This window comes from Gorilla gorilla, chromosome 10 (assembly GCF_029281585.2).
Source record: "Gorilla gorilla gorilla isolate KB3781 chromosome 10, NHGRI_mGorGor1-v2.1_pri, whole genome shotgun sequence".
Lineage (NCBI taxonomy): Eukaryota > Metazoa > Chordata > Mammalia > Primates > Hominidae > Gorilla > Gorilla gorilla.
In genome coordinates, this window is record NC_073234.2 from 117,301,496 (window position 1) to 117,319,096 (window position 17,601).

Below are 17,601 nucleotides of genomic sequence, written 5' to 3' on the forward strand. Positions count from 1 at the left end.
CCTGGCCATATTTTTAAATTAAGGTCTGTACATGGTTTTTAAAGACATAATGCTATTGTGCACGTAATAGATTATAGTATAATGTAAATATAAATTCTATATGCACTGGAGAACAAAAAAAAATCATGTGACTCTGAAACTGCCATTGCAAAATTATAACAGACAGTGAAAGAGATCTGACCTAACCAATTCCATCTTGCTTCTAACCTCCAAGCTGTCCTTGTTCATTCCTGGGCATAGGCCGAACTAACTTTGGGAGGAACTTAGTTTATAGACTATAGTTTGAAACAAAGACAATAACAGCCCTTTCCTGAAATAAACCCCCTCTTGCCTGGGGCCTAGACTGCCTTTGTAGGACTAACAAATTACTCAAAAGATTAAAAATTATGGTTTAGGAGTCATGCTGCTGGAGGCTACAAGATTGACCATCCCTAAACTACTCCTAAGATCAATGGCTTGGCTGGGCAAGGGTGGCTCAAGCCTGTAATCCCAGCACTTTGGGAGGCGGACGTGGGTGGATCACCTGAGGTCAGGAGTTCAAGACCAGCCTGACCAATATGGCGAAAACCCTATCTCTACTAAAAATCCAAAATTAACTGGGGGTGGTGGCACATGCCTGTAATCACAGCTACTCGGGAGGCTGAGGCAGGAAAATCGCTTGGACCCAGGAGGTGGAGGTTGCAGCGAGCAGAGATCGTGCCACTGCACTCCAGCCTGCATGATGGGAGCGAGACTCCACCTCAAAACAACAACAACAACAACAATAACAACAAATTAGCTGGGCATGGTGGTGCATGCCTGTAGTCCCTGCTACTTGGGAGGCTGAGGAACAAGAATTGCTTGAACCCGGGAGGCAGAGGTTGCAGTGAGCCAAGATCGCACTACTGCACTCCAGCCTGGGTGACAGAGTGAGACTCTCTAAAAAAAAAAAAAAAAAGTAAAAAAAAAAAAGCCAGAACTTTTACATTTACAGTGTATTTATTTTAAATATATATGTATACATACTCTTTTTTTTACACTCATTTACATATTTTTATTTGGAAATGTTTATATCAGTACAAGGAAACAATTTTGGAGACACTGGATGTCATTAGTTTATTATAAAAGAAAAATATGGAAATTATTTACATGATGAAAGATTCCAGAACTTCAGTAGAATGGGCAGCTTCACGTTGATGCCATTTCAATAGTGACTTATTTCAGTCTACGTACTTTCCAAGAATGTCACCATCTCTAAATAGGAAATAATCCTTGTCATCTAGAACTACTTTGGTGCCTCCATATTCTAGGAGAAGAACTTTATCTCCAACTTTCACGCTAACTGGTTGAATCTCTCTACCCTTTCCTTTAGAACCCCATCCAACAGCGACTACTCTTGCTTGCAATACTTTTCCTTGAGATTTTTCTGGAAGCATAATGCCTCCTTTGGTTACAGTTTCAGCAGCACGCCTTTCAACCAAAACTCGGTCAAGGAGTGGAAGAAACTTTCTAAACGCTTGGCTTGCAATGATTCCCTCCGCCTCAGACTCGTACTCTGCTCGCGTGTATACATACTCATCTTAAGTGACAAATTCTTGTTAGCTCTATAGTCAGACAACTCTTTTTTTTTTTGAGACTCAGTTTTGCTCTTTGTTGCCCAGGCTGGAGTGCAGTGGTGTGATCTCGGCTCACTGCAACCTTCGCCGCCTCCCGGGCTCAAGCGATTCTCCCGCCTCAGCCTCCCGAGTAGCTTGGATTACAGGGGCCCACCACTACACCCGGCTGATTTTTGTATTTTTAGTAGAGATGAGGTTTCACCATGTTGGCTGGGCTGGTCTCGAACTCCTGACCTCAGGTGATCCGCCCGCCTTGGCCTCCCAAAGTGCTGGGATTACAGGCGTGAGCCACCATGCCCGGCCTCAGATTTTTTTTTTTTTTTTTGAGACAGAGTCTTGCTCTGTCGTCCAGTCTGGAGTGCAGTTGCGCGATCTCGGCTCACTGCAAGCTCCGCCTCCCGGGTTCGCGCCATTTTCCTGCCTCAGCCTCCTGAGTAGCTGGGACTACATGCGCCCGTCGCCACCACGCCCGGCTAATTTTGTTTTTGTATTTTTAGTAGAGACGCGGTTTCACCGTGTTAGCCAGGATGGTCTTGATCTCCAGACCTCGTGATCCGCCCGCCTCGGCCTTCCAAAGTGCTGGGATTAGGTGTGAGCCACCGCGCCCGGCCAGACAATTCTTATATCTGTGTTAAAAGTGATTAGCCAATTGAATTGCTTAATTAAGGAAATTACATAAGCAGCAGAAGGGTAAGATGATCAGGTGAATTCCCTTTGATATTATAATTTCTTTGCTTAGGGGGAGTTTTTTTTTTTTAGTCCGATGAATCAGTAGTAGGGCAGGAAAGGAAAAAAGGGAAGGAATAGAGTGATTTTCAGAACACAGAAACCTAGGTAGAGATTACAATGAAACCATGGTTGCTAACTTTTGTGATTTTTATTTTTTATTTTTAAAATTTATTTATTTATTTAGAGACATAGTCTCTATCTGTTGCCCAGGCTGGAGTGCAATGTCACGGTCTCCGCTCACTGCAACCTCTGCCTCCCGGGTTCAAGCAATTCTCCTGCCTCAGCCTCCTGAGTAGCTGGGATTACAGGTCCCCGCCACCATGCCTGGCTAATTTTTGTATTTTTTAGCATTGACGGGGTTTCACCATGTTAGCCAGGCTGGTCTTAAACTCCTGACCTCATGGTCTGCTGGCCTCCACCTCTCAAAGTGCTGGAATTACAGGCGTGAGCCACTGTGCCTGGCCATTTTTTTTTTTTTTTTAAAGACAGGGTCTCGCTCTATTGCCCAGGCTGGAGTGCAGTGGCTGCAATCTCAGCTCAACTGCAATCTCTGCCTCCCAGGTTCAAGCGATTCTCATGCCTTAGCTTCACGAGTAGCTGGGATTACAGGCGCGCACCACCATGCCTAGCTAATTTTTGTATTTTCAGTAGAGACGGGGCTTCATCATATTGGCCAGGCTGGTCTCGAACTCCTGACCTCAGGTCATGTGCCTGCCTCAACCTCCTAAAGTGCTGGGATTACACTGCACCTGACCATTTTTAAATTTTTATTTGTTTTTGAAATAGAGTCTGGATCTGTGATCCAGGCTGGAGTTCAGTGGTGTGATCATAGCTCACTGCAGCCTCGAACTCCGGGCTCAAGTGAGCCTCCCACCTAAGCCTCTCATGTAGCTGGAACCACAGGTTATGCAACACCACACCCAGCTAATTTTGAAATTTTTTGTAGATATGGTTGCGGGTCTCACTATATTGTCCAGGCTTCAGCCTCCCAAAGCGCCGGGATTACAGAACTGTGAGCTACCATGCCTGGCCAGCTTTTGTGGTTTTTAAAAAGCCTTATTTTAAATTTTCTATTTTGTTTTGTATGGCGGGCACTCACTCCACGGCCACAGTGATCTCTTGAAATACTAGTCTGCCCATGTTCCTACTTTCTCCTTAATACCAAAAATAATCCAAGATTCTCAGCAGGACTCTGGTGACTTTGCCTCTTTGTTCCTCTCTCCATTTGCTGCCTCACACTTATTTAAGTGCTTTCATAGTCCCAGGGAAGCAAGCTCTGTGTATGCATTTCCTCCTGTTTTCTGGGCCTGGAATGCTAATCTTATTTTTCTTTGCCTGGTTAGTAATTACTTCCTTTTGAAAACTCTGATGTCATCTGTCAGAAAACCTCCGTGGTCCTTCCTCTGAGCCCAGGCCCCTGGCCCTCAGCTCTGGGCATGTCTCTACTTTTTAAAATCCTCTCCTTTCCATTTAATAAACCACATAACATAATTTTGTTTTTATTTATTTATATTTTTGAGACAGAGTCTCGTTCTCTCACCCAGGCTGAAGTGCAGTGGTGTGATCTCAGCTCACTGAGAAAACCTCCACTTCCCAGGTTCAAGCGATTCTCCTGCCTCAGCCTCCTGAGTAGCTGGGATTACAGGCGTGAGCCATGGTGCCTAATTTTTTGTATTTTTAGTAGAGATGGGGTTTCACCATGTTGGCCAGGCTGGTCTCGAACTCCTGACCTCAGGTGATCCACCCACCTTGGCCTCCCAAAGTGCTAGGATTACAGGCATGAGCCACCACGCCCGGCCTAATTTTGTTATTTTGATCTGAGTGTCCTCGTCCTGAGGGTACTATTACTATTTCATCTTTGTAGCCTAGCATGGCACCCATGAAATGTGTTTGTGGCTGAAAGGAACCTATCTTTGGTCACCAATGACCCAACAATTTTGGCCACATATGTTGGGCTCAGACTCCCTAAACTATCAAAATCATGTGCTTATATTATAAGTGCCTCCAGAACAGAAATCCGTTTCACAGGGCTTGAAATGTATCAAGTCACCATTAATCATCTTAGGCCAAGGCTCCAAGTCTGGGCTACTCCAGAACCCGGAGGGGAGTTTTTTTTTTTTTTTTTTTTGAGACAAGGTCTTGCTCTGTCACCCAGGCCGAGTGAAGTGGTGTGATAAAGGCTCACTGCAGCCTCGACCCCCAAGGCTCAAGTGATCATCCCAACTCAGTCTCCTGAGTAACTGGAACCGGCTTTTTTTCTTTTTCGTTCTTTTTTTTTTTTTTTTTTTTTTTTTTTTTGTAGAAGAGGGGTTTCGCTATGTCACCCAGGCTGATCTCTAGTTCTTGGGTTGAAGCGATCCTCTCACCTCGGCCTCCCAAAGTGGTGGCATTGCAGGGGTGATGGCTTTTGGATGCCTCCAAAGTGATGGCTATTCACGGCACCCGGCCTGGGAAATCTTATTTCCAGGAAATAGTCTCCAGTTGCGCTCTCCTGGAAAGCAGCACAATGGGCCTCCCGGCTCCGTGGGCGTGCAGTCCCACCCGCCTGCCCCGCACCCCACCCGCGTACTCTCCACCTCACCCGTTCCCACCCTGTCTGGGTTTTCGGGTGTTCACCATTGAGGTGGGAGCCACATCTGCGCCCCGTGACCTGGCGAACCTCACTGAACACTTCTGCCCGACCCCCGCAGCAGCAGCGCGACCGGATGGCGTGGGTGTCACCACGCGGTGGCCACTCTCACTGCTGCGAAGCGCCGGCGGCGGGACCTAGGAGGGGGCGCCCTCGGGGCGCGAGGCCCGGCACTCGGAAATCCCCCGGGAGGGAGGGGTTGGGAGAAATAAATCCTTTTCTCCAGAGTTTCGCAAGAGCCAGCGCGGTAGGGCCAGCGTGAGAAAGCCAGAGCGGGCGTCCCCGCCAGTGACCCCAGGCCGCCCGTCCGCGCCCAACCCGGCCTCCGCCGAGTGTCCGAACCAAAAGCGAAAGGAACCCGACCCCCGCGTCCCCTCCGGCGGCTCCGGCGTCGCGTCCGCTTGGAGGTCGCCGGGAGCCTCCGACCCTGCCGGGCCGCTTTGTGACTTCACTCGTTTCGCAACAAGCCCGGGCAGCCCGCGCCCCACCCACTCGGGCCCGGCAGCCTCGCCGCCCGCAGCCTCGCTCCGCTCCTCGCGCTTCCCCTCCCTCCGGGGCTGGGCCTGCCCCGGCCGTCGCGGAGCCTCCCCTCCCACCGTCCGTGAGTGTCCGCGCCCGGCCGCCGCCTCCAGGCAGCCCGGAGCAACCCGGCGCCCGGCCCCGCTGGGCGCAGCACTCCGTGGGCGGCGGCGGCGGCGGCGCGATGCTGTGCTTCCTGAGGGGAATGGCTTTCGTCCCCTTCCTCTTGGTGACCTGGTCGTCAGCCGCCTTCATTATCTCCTACGTGGTCGCCGTGCTCTCCGGGCACGTCAACCCCTTCCTCCCGTATATCAGGTGAGTGGCAGAGTGGGCGTCAGGGCCCCAGGAGCAGGCACAGGGACCACAGGGAGCGCTGCCGACGGGGAGGGAAGGCGTCCGGACCCAGCTTGGGGCGTCGTGTGGTCAGGCAGAGGTGGGAGCAGGAGGAGAGGTGCTCCCGATAGCCTGGGATGTTTAGGGAGGCAGCGGGTGCGGCGCTGAGCACTTCTGCCTGTACCCGGAGCATGGAACAGAGTGGCAGCAAGGAGAGGTTCAGGATAGATGGTAGAGCATTCATTCTGGGTATGGGACAGAATCTCAGCAGGACGTTCTTAGGCGATATTGAAACAAGATGGGTACTGATAGATGACGTATATTATACAAGAGGTAGATCCAGGTATATGCTAAACAGCCACTATTTTCACTTCTGCATCCCAACATCCCTTGAAGTGGATGTTTGGGCTTATTATTCCCGCAAGCGAGCGGTGGTGTAAAGTTGATGAAATATCATCAGCATGACACTGATGTCACACTAGTTAATGGTAGGAGCAGAATTCACACCCGGCCATGCAGAAAGCAACACTGTGCTGCTCCCAGGTCTCTGGGAGTCTGGCTTAAATTCTCTGGAGCTGCACCAGACACCTCTGGGCACTGTGACCCCAAAGTCCTCAACTTGTCAACAACTTGTGACATCTTTTGTGTTATTTTACCCATTCACTTTTCCTGTGCTTTGGCCTCTACCTTTCCTGAGGGGCACTTCAGTGCCAGGAACAGTGGTCTGATCCTCCTATGTGGGTTCCAGCTCAGTGCCTTTCTCATAGTGGCAGGATTCTTTAAACGTTAGAACAATCCATCCTTATCTAAGTAGTGTGACCCCTCTGGACAGGCATTGGTTGGTGAACGGATGATAAGGTTGGTGACACCCAAGGTTTGTTACTGCTATGATAGAAAATGCAGGGTGTCTTCTTCCCTGCAGCCATTCTGTCTGGTAAGCAGTGTTCTGTGTTTGTTTGTTTGTTTGTTTTTTTCCTTTTTTTTGGGGTGGGGGTGAGGAGTGTGGAGAAAGGGGGAAACAAAGATCGAGCAAGAGGGGACTAGCATTTAAAAAATTTTTTTTTATTTTTTTGAGACAGAGTCTCGTTCTGTCGCCCAGGCTGGAGTGCAGTGACACAATCGCGGCTCACCGCAACCTCTGCCTCCCGGGTTCAAGCGATTCTCCTGCCTCAGCCTCCCGAGTAGCTGAGATTACAGGCGTGCACCACCACACCTGGCTTAATTTTTTTGTATTTTTAGTAGAGACAGGGTTTCACTATGTTGGTCAGGCTGGTCTCAAATTCCTGACCTCAAATGATCCTCTTGCCTTGGCCTCCCAAAATGCTAGGATTACAGGTGTGAGCCAGTGTTCCCAGGGAACTAGCATTTAAAAGATGCAGGGAATAGAGCAATAGGTAGAATAGTGCAAATTTGCAGTAATGATGGTGGTTTTTGCCTATGAAAGAAGAGATGTTATGTATATCAAGATGTTCTCATCTGGCCTTTCGGTTTTTTCCATTTATTATTATTATTTTTTATTTTCAGTAGAGACAAAGTCTCACTATATTGCCCAGGCTGGTCTTAAACTCCTGAGCTCAAGCATTCCCCCTGCTTTGGCCTCCCAGAGTGTTGGGATTACAGGCGTGAGCCACCACGCCTGGCCCTCCCATCTGGTATTATGCTTGGAAGAAACCTAGGCTTGGTTTCTCACGGCACATCTCAGGCCCAAGTGCCATCATCTTGCTTCTGAAGCAGGATAGATCCTTCTAGACTTGTGTAAAAGTAAAGACCTGCTCAGCTGGGCACAGTGGCTCACGCCTGTAATCCCAGGACTTTGGGAGGCCGAGGCTGGCGGATCATGAGGTCAAGAGATCGAGACCATCCTGGCCAACATGGTGAAACCTCATCTCTACTAAAAATACAGAAATTAGCTGGGCGTGGTGGTGCACGCCTGTAGTCCCAGCTACTCGGGAGGCTGAGGCAGAATTGCTTGAACCTGGGAGGCAGAGGTTGCAGTGAGCCGAGACAGAGCCACTGCACTCCAGCCTGATGACAGAGCGAGACTCCATCTCAGAAAAAAAAAAAAAAGGTAAAGAGCTGCTCTACCTGCAGTGCTGCTTCTTTTGTTTGTTTGTTTGTTTTTTCAGACAAAGTCTCGCTCTGTTGCCCAGTCTGTAGTGTGGTGGTGGGATCACAGCTCACTGCAGCCTCGACCTCCTGGGCTCCATTGATCCTCCCACCTCAGCCTCCTGAATAGCTGGGGACTGTAGATAGGCATGCACAACCATGCCCAGCTAATTTTTATTTTTTTTTTGTATTTGTAGAGATGGCATCTTGCTGTGTCCTGCAATGCTTCCTTTTTTTTTTTTTTTTTTTTTTTTTTTAAGACAGAGTCTTGCTCTGTCGCCCAGGCTGGAGTGCAATGGTGCAGTCTCGGCTCAGTGCAACCTCCACCTCCCGGTTCAAGCAATTCTCCTGACTCAGCCTCCCAAGTAGCTGGGATTACAGGCACCTGCCACCACGCCCAGCTAATATTTTTGTATTTTTAGTAGAGATGGGGTTTCACCATGTTGGCCAGGCTGGTCTCGAGCTCCTGACCTCAGATGATCCACCTGCCTCAGCCTCCTAAAGTGTTGGGATTACAGGCGTGAGCCACCGCACCCAGCCTGCAGTGCTTCTTATTGAGAAAACAGTAGTCATATTTGTCCCAGATCTGAAGGTTGAGGACAGATAATATGTGATATTCATTGGCCAGGCTGTCAAAGGCAGGTTTTGAATGTTCATAGAGGTGTCTGATGTAGTTGTGATTAATATCACTCCAAGGTGAACTTGAAATGGGAGACATTCGGAAATGGGAAAATGAGCTGACAAGGTGAACCACTTATGAGATGCTCAAATCACAGACCCTACAAGGAAGGGGTTTAAAATTTAACAAGGAAGCCTTCAGGAAAAGCAGAATTACAGGAGAAAAAGGCATGCCCCCTTGTTGCCAGGAGTTCTCAGCCAACACACAACAAACATTTGTACTGATTGCCCATGTGTGCCTGGGTCTTTTAGGTTGTTTGCTGTCTGCTTACCTGAGCAGCCGGAGCACTGGATTGCCTCTGCCCACTCCTAGAAAACAAGTCCTTGGTGCAGCAACAAGATGTGGATAAGAACCACACATAGAGAAGAAGGCTGGGTGCAGTCTCTACTAAAAATATATAAAATTAGCTGAGCGTGGTGGCACATTCCTGTGATCCCAGCTACTCAGGAGGCTGAGGCATGAGAATCGCTTGAACCAGGGAGGCAGAGGTTGCCGTGAACCGAGATTGTGCCACTGCACTCCAGCCTGGGTGACTGAGTGAGACTCTTTCTCAAAAAAAATGAAAGAACCAGACATAGAGAAGTGATAACTCTACATTTATCCACTGGCCCTGAAATATTCAACCTTATCTCTTTTTTTGTTGTGTTTTTTTTGGAGATGGGGTCTTGCTATGTTGCCCAGGCTGGTCTTGAACTCCAGGGCTCAAGCAATCCCCTGACCTCAGCCTCCTGAGTACTTGGGATTAAAAGTGTGCACCCCCATGCCAGGCTGACGGTATCTCTTAGCTCATCACCTCCTCCTCTCCTCTACCCCTACTCTTTGTACTTCCCTTCAACCACGCTGGCCTTGTGTCTTAAACACATCAAGCACCCGTCCTTCTCAAGACCTTTGCAGTGGCTGTTCCCTCTGCCAGGTGTTCTCCCTGCAGCTATTTTTCACTTACCTCTTTTGTTCAAACGTTACCTTCCTGCAGACTTTTTCACTTACCTCCTTTGTTCAGATGTTATCGTCTTGATGAGACCTGCCCTGATCACCCTTTTTAAAAATTGCACCTGACCACTACTGGTCTCCATATCCAGTCTTATTATTCACCGCAGCACGTATCACCTTCTAACAAATCATGTGATTTAACTTATTTATTATGTTTATTTTCTGTCTCCCTTCACTGGATTGTAAGGTCCATGAAAGCTCTCAATATTTGCTGAATGAATATTTCTGAATGAATATTTCTTGGGTACTCACTCTTTACCCCAGGACAGGGCAGATCCCTTAAGGAAAAGCTTGACATGGCCATTCTGTTTGGTGGCTAGTCAGTGATTTGAAAATCCTCAGGATGAGTTTCCTTTTACATTCTAACATTGTTCAGTCATTCTGATGGTCTAATTTTTTTTTTTTTTTTTTTTTTGAGACGGAGTTTCCCAGGCTGGAGTGTAGTGGCGCGATCTCGGCTCACTGCAAGCTCCGCCTCCCGGGTTCACGCCATTTTCCTGCCTCAGCCACCCGAGTAGCTGGGATTACAGGCGCCCGCCACCCCGCCCGGCTAATTTTTTTGTATTTTTTTAGTAGCGACGGGGTTTCACCATGTTAGTCAGGATGGTCTCGATCTGCTGACCTTGTGATCCGCCCGCCTCAGCCTCCCAAAGTGCTGGGATTACAGGCGTGAGCCACCGCGCCCGGCCCCTGATGGTCTAATGTTTTTAGCACAGTTGAACACTTTAAATAAAAGCCACAACCATAAGGAGGACCTCTCCCCAGTATGACATTTAGAATCAGCTTCCTTATCAGATACTTTCTCCTTGTAACATTGTTATTCTTCAGCATATTGGATAAATTGGCAAATGGCTCTTAGACATATGAAAAGATACTCAACTTTATGAATAGGAATAAATATTCAAATTAAAACTCACTGATGCCAGTTGTGATCTACTGGGTTAGCAGAAACCCAAATGTTTGATACTAGTACTGGTGAGAATATGGGGAAACAGTCTCTCTCATACATTGCTTACAGGAACGTGAATTGATTTCAGTCTCCATGGTGGGACTTGGGCAATATCTATGGAAATGACAGATACACACACACACCCCCATCATTTGATGCAACAGCCTTTTTTTTTTTTTTTTTTTTTTTTTTTGAAATTTATCCTATAGGTGTACATGCCCATGTGAAGAATGGCATTTCTGCAAAGTTACTCAGGGCATTGCTTTGAATAACAAAAGATTGGAAGCTACAAATGACCATCAGTAGAGAATTGCCTAAATAAATATGGTTTATTTATTAAAGGATACCTCAAGTGAAAGCTGTCTGTACCTAGCAGATTTTTATGTCGATACACTTATATGGAAAAATCTCCAAGATACATTGTTACATGGGAAAAAGCAAGATGCAGAACAACCTATGCTCTCGTTAGTTAAAAAAGAGGCGAAAAATAATATATATTTGCATTAGCTTGCATAAAGAAACTAATAAAAGTGGTTTATCTGTGTGTGATGGAGGGAGGAGTAGGTCAAGGTCAGTGAGATATTGGCAGATAGGGAAAAAGGATGATTATAAGGCATACCTTTTTGTTTTATTTTTTAGCCAAATGAATAGGTTTTTTTTTTTTTTTTTTTTTTTTGAGATGGAGTTTCACTCTTGTTGCCCAGGCTGGAGTACAATGGCACAATCTCGGCTCACCACAACCTCCGCCTCCCAGATTCAAGAGATTCTCCTGCCTCAGCCTCCTGAATAGCTGGGATTACAGGCACGTGCCACCACACCCAGCTAATTTTTTTGTATTTTTAGTAGAGACGGGGTTTCACCATGTTAGCCAGGGTGGTCCCGATCTCCTGACTTCATGATCCGCCCACCTCAGCCTCCCAAAGTGCTGGGATTACAGGCGTGAGCCACTGCGCCCCGCATGAATGTTTCCTATCAGAAAATTAAATTAAAAACATGAGGCCAGGCACAGTGGCTCACTCACGCCTGTAATCCCAGCACTTTGGGAGGCCGAAGCAGGCGGATCACGAGGTCAAGAGATCGCAACCATTCTGGCCAACATTGTGAAACCCTATCTCTACTAAAAATACAAAAATTAGCTGGGCGTGGTGGCATGTGCCTGTAGTCCCAGCTACTCAGGAGGCTGAGGCAGAAGAATCGCTTGAACCCGGAGGTGGAGGTTGCAGTGGACCGAGATTGTGCCACTGCACTCCAGCCTGGTGATAGAGCGAGACTCTTTCTCCAAAAAAAATAAATAAATAAATAAATAAATAAATAAATAAAAACATGGGACCAACCACCATGAGATATAACAAGTTAGGATAGCATAAAGTGATAGTTCTTATTCTGAAACTATTAACAAAAGCATATCAAAAGGAAGGACAAATAAAAGCTAATCTCAAAAAATTAGTTTAGATTTGCACTCGGGTGTGGTGCCTTATGCCTGTAATCCCAGCACTTTGGGAGGCTGAAGTGGGCTGATCACTTGAGTCCGGGTGTTTGAGACCAGCCATGGGCAATATGGTGCAACCCTGTCTCTACAATACATACAAAAAATTAGCTGGGCGTGGTGGGATGCACCTACAGTCCCACTTACTCAGGAGCCTGAGGTGGGAGGATCACTTGAGCCTGGAGTCTGAGGCTGCAGTGATCTATGATCACACTGCTGCACTCCAGCTTGGGTGACAGAGTGACACCCTGTCTCAAAAAAAAAAAAAAAAAAAAAAGATTTGCACACGGCCACACCCACATTCTCAAGCCAAATCATGCTTAACTTGTTATAGTTTCTTATCAAATTATTAACTTTTTCCAGCTGATAGATCACTGTCTTCCATCTTCTTTTTGGTGTGTGTCTCCTGCCATGATATCTTGCTCATGATATTCTGTGATCCTTTACTCTTCAATGTTGCCGATTCTAGATCCTGGCTTTTCTCTTTATTAGCACGTCTCACTTTCCGTGTGAATACAGTTTTGTGGGATAGATTGTGGCCTTTGGCCACCCATATTGTCCTACCTCATGACCCCACAATCTCTGCTCAGTAGTTGATGACAGAAAACTGGGTCACCTAGAATCAAGCCACTTTAAAAGGAGGAACAAAATTGCAGAGTAAATGAAGTAAAAGAAGTTTGGTCAGGTCTTTAACTTCAAAAATCATACTAAAAATTAGGAATATAACGATTTTAACTTGCATTTATGTAACAATCACAAATTTTGGGTTATGACAAGTATGTGTCTTCAGATGCTGATCTTTATAGAGAAAATGCTTTTTTTTTTTTTGAGATGGAGTTTTGCTTTTGTTGCCCAGGCTGGAGTGCAATGGCGCAATCTCGGCCCACTGCAACCTCCTGCCACCTGGTTCAAGCGATTCTCCCACCTCATCCTCCCTAGTAGCGAGTAGCTGTGATTAGAGGCATGTGCCACCACGCCTGGCTAATTTTGTATTTTTAGTAGACACGGGGTTTCTCTATGTTGGTCAGGCTGGTCTTGAACTCCCGCCTTGGCCTCCCAAAGTGCTGGGATTACAGGCGTGAGCCACCACGCCCAGCCTTGCATTCTTTTTCCAATACAATTTTATGATTATATTATAGTAAGTCTTTCATTTCACATTTAACTTTAAAGAAAGTTTCCTTCTTCTCTTTTTGTTTGTTTTTGATAAACCCTTGTGTCAAGTGCTGACTTTCAGTAGCTCAAATCGAGGGAGGGAGCTGCTCTGCTACTACGAAACCCTGCCCCAGGAGCAGGTTGTCTATGAATGGTTTAACACCAGGTTTCCCATGAACCACATTAAGCTTTTGAAGGGGGATAGGAAGAGGTTCATTTTTGCGAAAATGTCTGAAGACTCCAATTTTCCCACTGGATATATTTTTTTTTTTTTTTGACAGAGTTTTGCTCTGTCGCCCAGGCTGGAGAGCAGTGGCATGATCTCAGCTCACTGCAGCCTCTGCCTCCCAGTTCAAGCGATTCTCCTGTTCAAGCCTCCTGAGTAGCCAGGACTACAGGCGCCCACCACCATGCCCAGCTTATTTTTTGTATTTTTAGTAGAGACAGGGTTTCACCATGTTGGCCAGGCTGGTCTCGAACTCCTGGCCTCAAGTGATCTGCCCGCCTCGGCCTCAAAAAGTGCTGGGATTACAGGTGTGAGCCACTGCGTCTGGCCTCCCAGTGGCCATTCTTAATCTATATGTAAGGATATTGATCTTGTTTATTACCTGTCTCACACAAAATATATGCTCCATGAGGACAGAGATTTGGGGTTTGTCCACAGCATTTGTGATAGAGCCTGACACATTGCAGGCACTTGGTAAATATTGGCTGAATGTTGAACAAGATAATTTGTGTCATATGGTCCTGTTTCATTAACCTTGTTAGTTTCCTCCTCTTTAATTGTTAACTGATTCTGCCAGCACCTCATTGCTCATTGACTTTGGTTGCAGTTCTGTTTTCCAGCACAGTTAGAAATGAAATCCTTGTGTTTCAGAAGATTTGCGGTCCCAGTTTGTGGTCGATTTGACTTGCATTGTTGACTATTTACAATATTTAATAATAATACTGAGAGGGAACATAGCATGATTAAGAGCAACAGCTTTGGAACAGACAGCCTGGATTAGGGTATGGTTCCATTATGTGTTCCAGCTGTAGAACTTTGGACAGGTTACTTGACTTCTCTCTGCTTCTCTATTGGTTAATAATTGCACGTACTTCATTATTAACATGAACTCACAGAAAACTCATTAACACCCTGGTGGAGGAACATAGTATGTAGAAGCACTTGCTATTGGTATTATCAAGGGGCCAGTCCACATTGGTCTGGATAGGAAAGGATGTTTGGTTGGGAGCTAATTTTAGAAGTGATCGCTTTATATGTGAATGTAATATCAGAAGCTCTTTTATTCAGTAGCCTCAACTTAATCAACTTGCTGGGTTAACTGATGAATTTGTTCTTTGAAAAATGCACTGACTGAAGCCAATGGCCTCTGAAAACTCCCTCCTGTGAGGGCCACTCTGTAGGTACTTGCTTCTCTTACCCATGTCTTTGTATTCTCATCAAATGCCAATTGTGTTTATTCCCAAATTGTATTTATGTTCATGCCAGTTGTATTTTGTATTGTAACTGTGTGACTTAATGCAATACATATTAACTGTTGATCTGTGTAGGCAAAAAGAGAATTGTAATTTCTAAAAAAATTTGGTTGGGCCGGATGCAGTGGCTCATGCCTGGAATCCCAGTGCTTTGGGAGGCTGAGGTGGGCGGATCACTTGAGGTCAGGAGTTCAATACCAGCCTGGCCAACATGGTGAAACCCCTTCTCTATTAAAAATACAAAATTAGCCAGGCATGGTGGCACACGCTTGTAATCCCAGCTACTCGGGAGGCTGAGGCAGGAGAGTCACTCGAACCTGGGAGGCAGATGTTGCTGTGAGCTGAGATTGTGCCATTGCACTCCAGCCTGGGCGACAAGAGTGGAACTCCGTCTCAAAAAAAAAAAAAAAATTGGTTGAATGCTTTGGAAAGATTAAAAAGAGACAAATTGTCCAAAAAAAATTTGTAGCCCTTTTAGTAATTATCTGACAGCTGTAAAGATTTAGGAAACTGGTATAAGGAAAACTGGAAGGAGTCTGAATTCAAATTGCTTCAAAAGTGTTTTTAAGACTTCCCTCCACTTTAAAGAAACCAAAATTGGAAATGAGATCATTCAGAGTAGATGCGATTTATATGCCAAGAAGACATAGTGGACCCATACTCTTGTGACGGCTTTGGTCTACATCCACAGGTGGGCAAATGAATATACATTGATACACTTTAAGTTAAAATAAAATGTTTGTGGTATGTATTCATTCATACAAGTTCTGAATACTTTTTTTTTTTTTTTTGAGACAAAGTCTCATTCTGTCACACAGGCTGGAGTGCAGTGTTGCAATCTCGGTTTGCTGCAACCTCTGCCTCCTGGGCTCAAGTGATTCTCTGGCCTCAACCCCCTGAGTAGCTGGGACTACATGCACATGCCACCATGCACAGCTAATTTTTTGTTTTTGTTTTTTTAGTAGAGACAGGGGTTTCACCATGTTGGCCAGGCTGGTCTCGAACTCCTGACCTCAAGTGATCTGCCTGCCTTGGCCTCCCAAAGTCCTGGGATTACAGGCATGAGCCACTGTGCCTGGCCCTAATTTTTGATGACTTTTGCTTAAACCAACTTTTTTGATTACTGAGACTACACAGAATTTCAGGCAGTGGTGATGTTGGCTTTCCTGTTCAGCTGTAACAATGAGTACCATGATAAAAAATACTCAGTTAATGAGGGCTGTGTGCATAAAATCACGTATTCTGACATGATGTTAATGACATATCAGTTTTTGCAGTGCAGTGATTATAACCTCGTAGTATTTCTAATCTACAGTGTCACAAAGATGAAAAGGCAGGCATGCCATTTAAAACCTTTAGCTAGAAAAGTATTATTATTATTATTGTTTTGAGACAGAGTTTTTGCTCTGTTGCCCAGGCTGGCGTGCAATGGCGTGATCTCAGCTCACTGCAGCCTCCTCCTCCTGGATTCAAGTGATTCTCCTGGCTCAGCCTCCCGAGTAGTTGGGATTACAGGCGTCCGCCACCATGCCTGGCTAATTTTTGTATTTTTTAGTAGAGACGGGGTTTTACCATGTTGGTTAGGCTGGTCTCGAACTCTTGACCTCAGGCGATCCACCCACCTCAGCCTCCCGAAGTGCTAGGATTACAGGCATGAGCCACTGTGCCTGGCCGAAAAGTATTATTTTTGAGATGATCATTTATAATTGAATATTGATTTCACAAACACATGAAATTAGTTAATTCTAAGAAAAGCATAGTAAGAAAAGTGAAGATCCCAAACTTTTGCAGCCCCAAAATTAACTGAGGGTGATGGATGGAGTGTTGTTCAGCATGAGTCTACTGTAAATATATAATTTCTCCTCTGATTTAAAATTTCCCTGTCATTTGGGTACAACAAATTCTTTTGTTCTCAGTGAATTAAGTAAAATTATGAATATTTTTCTTCTATTTTTCCTTTTAAAAGGGCATTAGAGTATTGCTCAAAAGTCTTGACTGATGCAGGGCTGATAACTTTCAAACATCTCAATTTTTTTTTTTTGGTCAGGGGACAGGGTCTCACTCTGTTGCCCAGGCTGGATTGCAGTGGCATGATCTCAGCTCACTGCAGCATCTGCCTTCCGGGCTCAAGTGATCCTCCTACCTCAGCCTCCCAAGTAGCTAGGACTACAGGAACATGTCTCCATGCTTGGCTAATTTTGTTTTTTTGTAGAGACGGGATCTCACTGTATTGCCTGGGCTGGTCTTGAACTCCTGGGCTCAAGAGATCCTCCCACCTCAGCCTCTCATAATGCTGGGATTACAAGTGTGAGCCACTGTGCCTGGCCTCAATCTCAATTAAAAAAAAGTTTCATAGTCTTCTTTACGTCACAGTAATTGCCTTTCATTCCATCAAGAACATGCATTGAAGAGTTATTGTGAGCCAAGGACACCATAGCTGGCTCCAGAAGAAATAGCTGATAGACCCCTGATTGAAATGTACAACATGTAAACTCACATGAAAATGATAACAACTTTAAAGAAATGTAATATAGCACAGCAGAGAAGAGTTCCTAAATTGTTTCCATTGAAATTAGAGAGTTCTAAGGTTCTTTCCTCTTGGAAGTCCCCTCTCGTGAGAGAGCTGTTTTCCTTTCTCTTTCTTTTCCCTATTAAACCTCCGCTCAGACAAGAAAAGAGACGAGACAAGACGAGATGAGAAGAGAAGAAGGAAGGAAGGAAGGAAGGAAGGAAGGAAAGGAAGGAAGGAAGAAAGGAAGGAAAGGAAGGAAGGAAGGAAGGAAAGGAAGGAAGGAAAAGAAGAAGGCAGGAAAAAAGGAAATTGGAGAGTTCTAGATGCACAGCTTGGCTTCCTTGTTTACTCTGTGATCAAGTTAGTTTTCTAAGACCGTTTCCTCATCTTTAAGATGGCAATAGTGAGCCGGATGTGGTGGCTCACACCTGTAATCCCCACAC

The 17,601-nt window shown here is 45.8% G+C and overlaps 2 protein-coding genes across 3 annotated transcripts in view; one reads left to right on the forward strand and one right to left on the reverse strand.

Annotated features, from left to right (window-relative positions):
* Positions 1 to 1,022: 1,022 nt before the first annotated feature.
* LOC101152105 (10 kDa heat shock protein, mitochondrial-like) lies at positions 1,023 to 3,699 on the reverse strand. Its single transcript, XM_055358906.2, has 2 exons — positions 3,675 to 3,699; positions 1,023 to 1,558 (listed from the first exon to the last, which is right to left on the reverse strand). The coding sequence occupies exons 1-2, from the start codon at positions 3,697 to 3,699 to the stop codon at positions 1,200 to 1,202; spliced, it is 384 nt and encodes a 127-aa protein (XP_055214881.1). The 3' UTR covers positions 1,023 to 1,199.
* Positions 3,700 to 4,457: 758 nt separating this feature from the next.
* Positions 4,458 to 17,601, forward strand: part of DRAM1 (DNA damage regulated autophagy modulator 1) — a 47,047-nt gene continuing 33,903 nt past the window's right edge. For both annotated transcript variants that reach the window (XM_019039450.4, XM_055358811.2), the window contains exon 1: positions 4,458 to 5,787. In XM_019039450.4, coding sequence (XP_018894995.2) covers positions 5,657 to 5,787 — 131 coding nt within the window. In that variant the 5' untranslated portion in view covers positions 4,458 to 5,656. The remainder of the gene's footprint in view (positions 5,788 to 17,601) is intronic.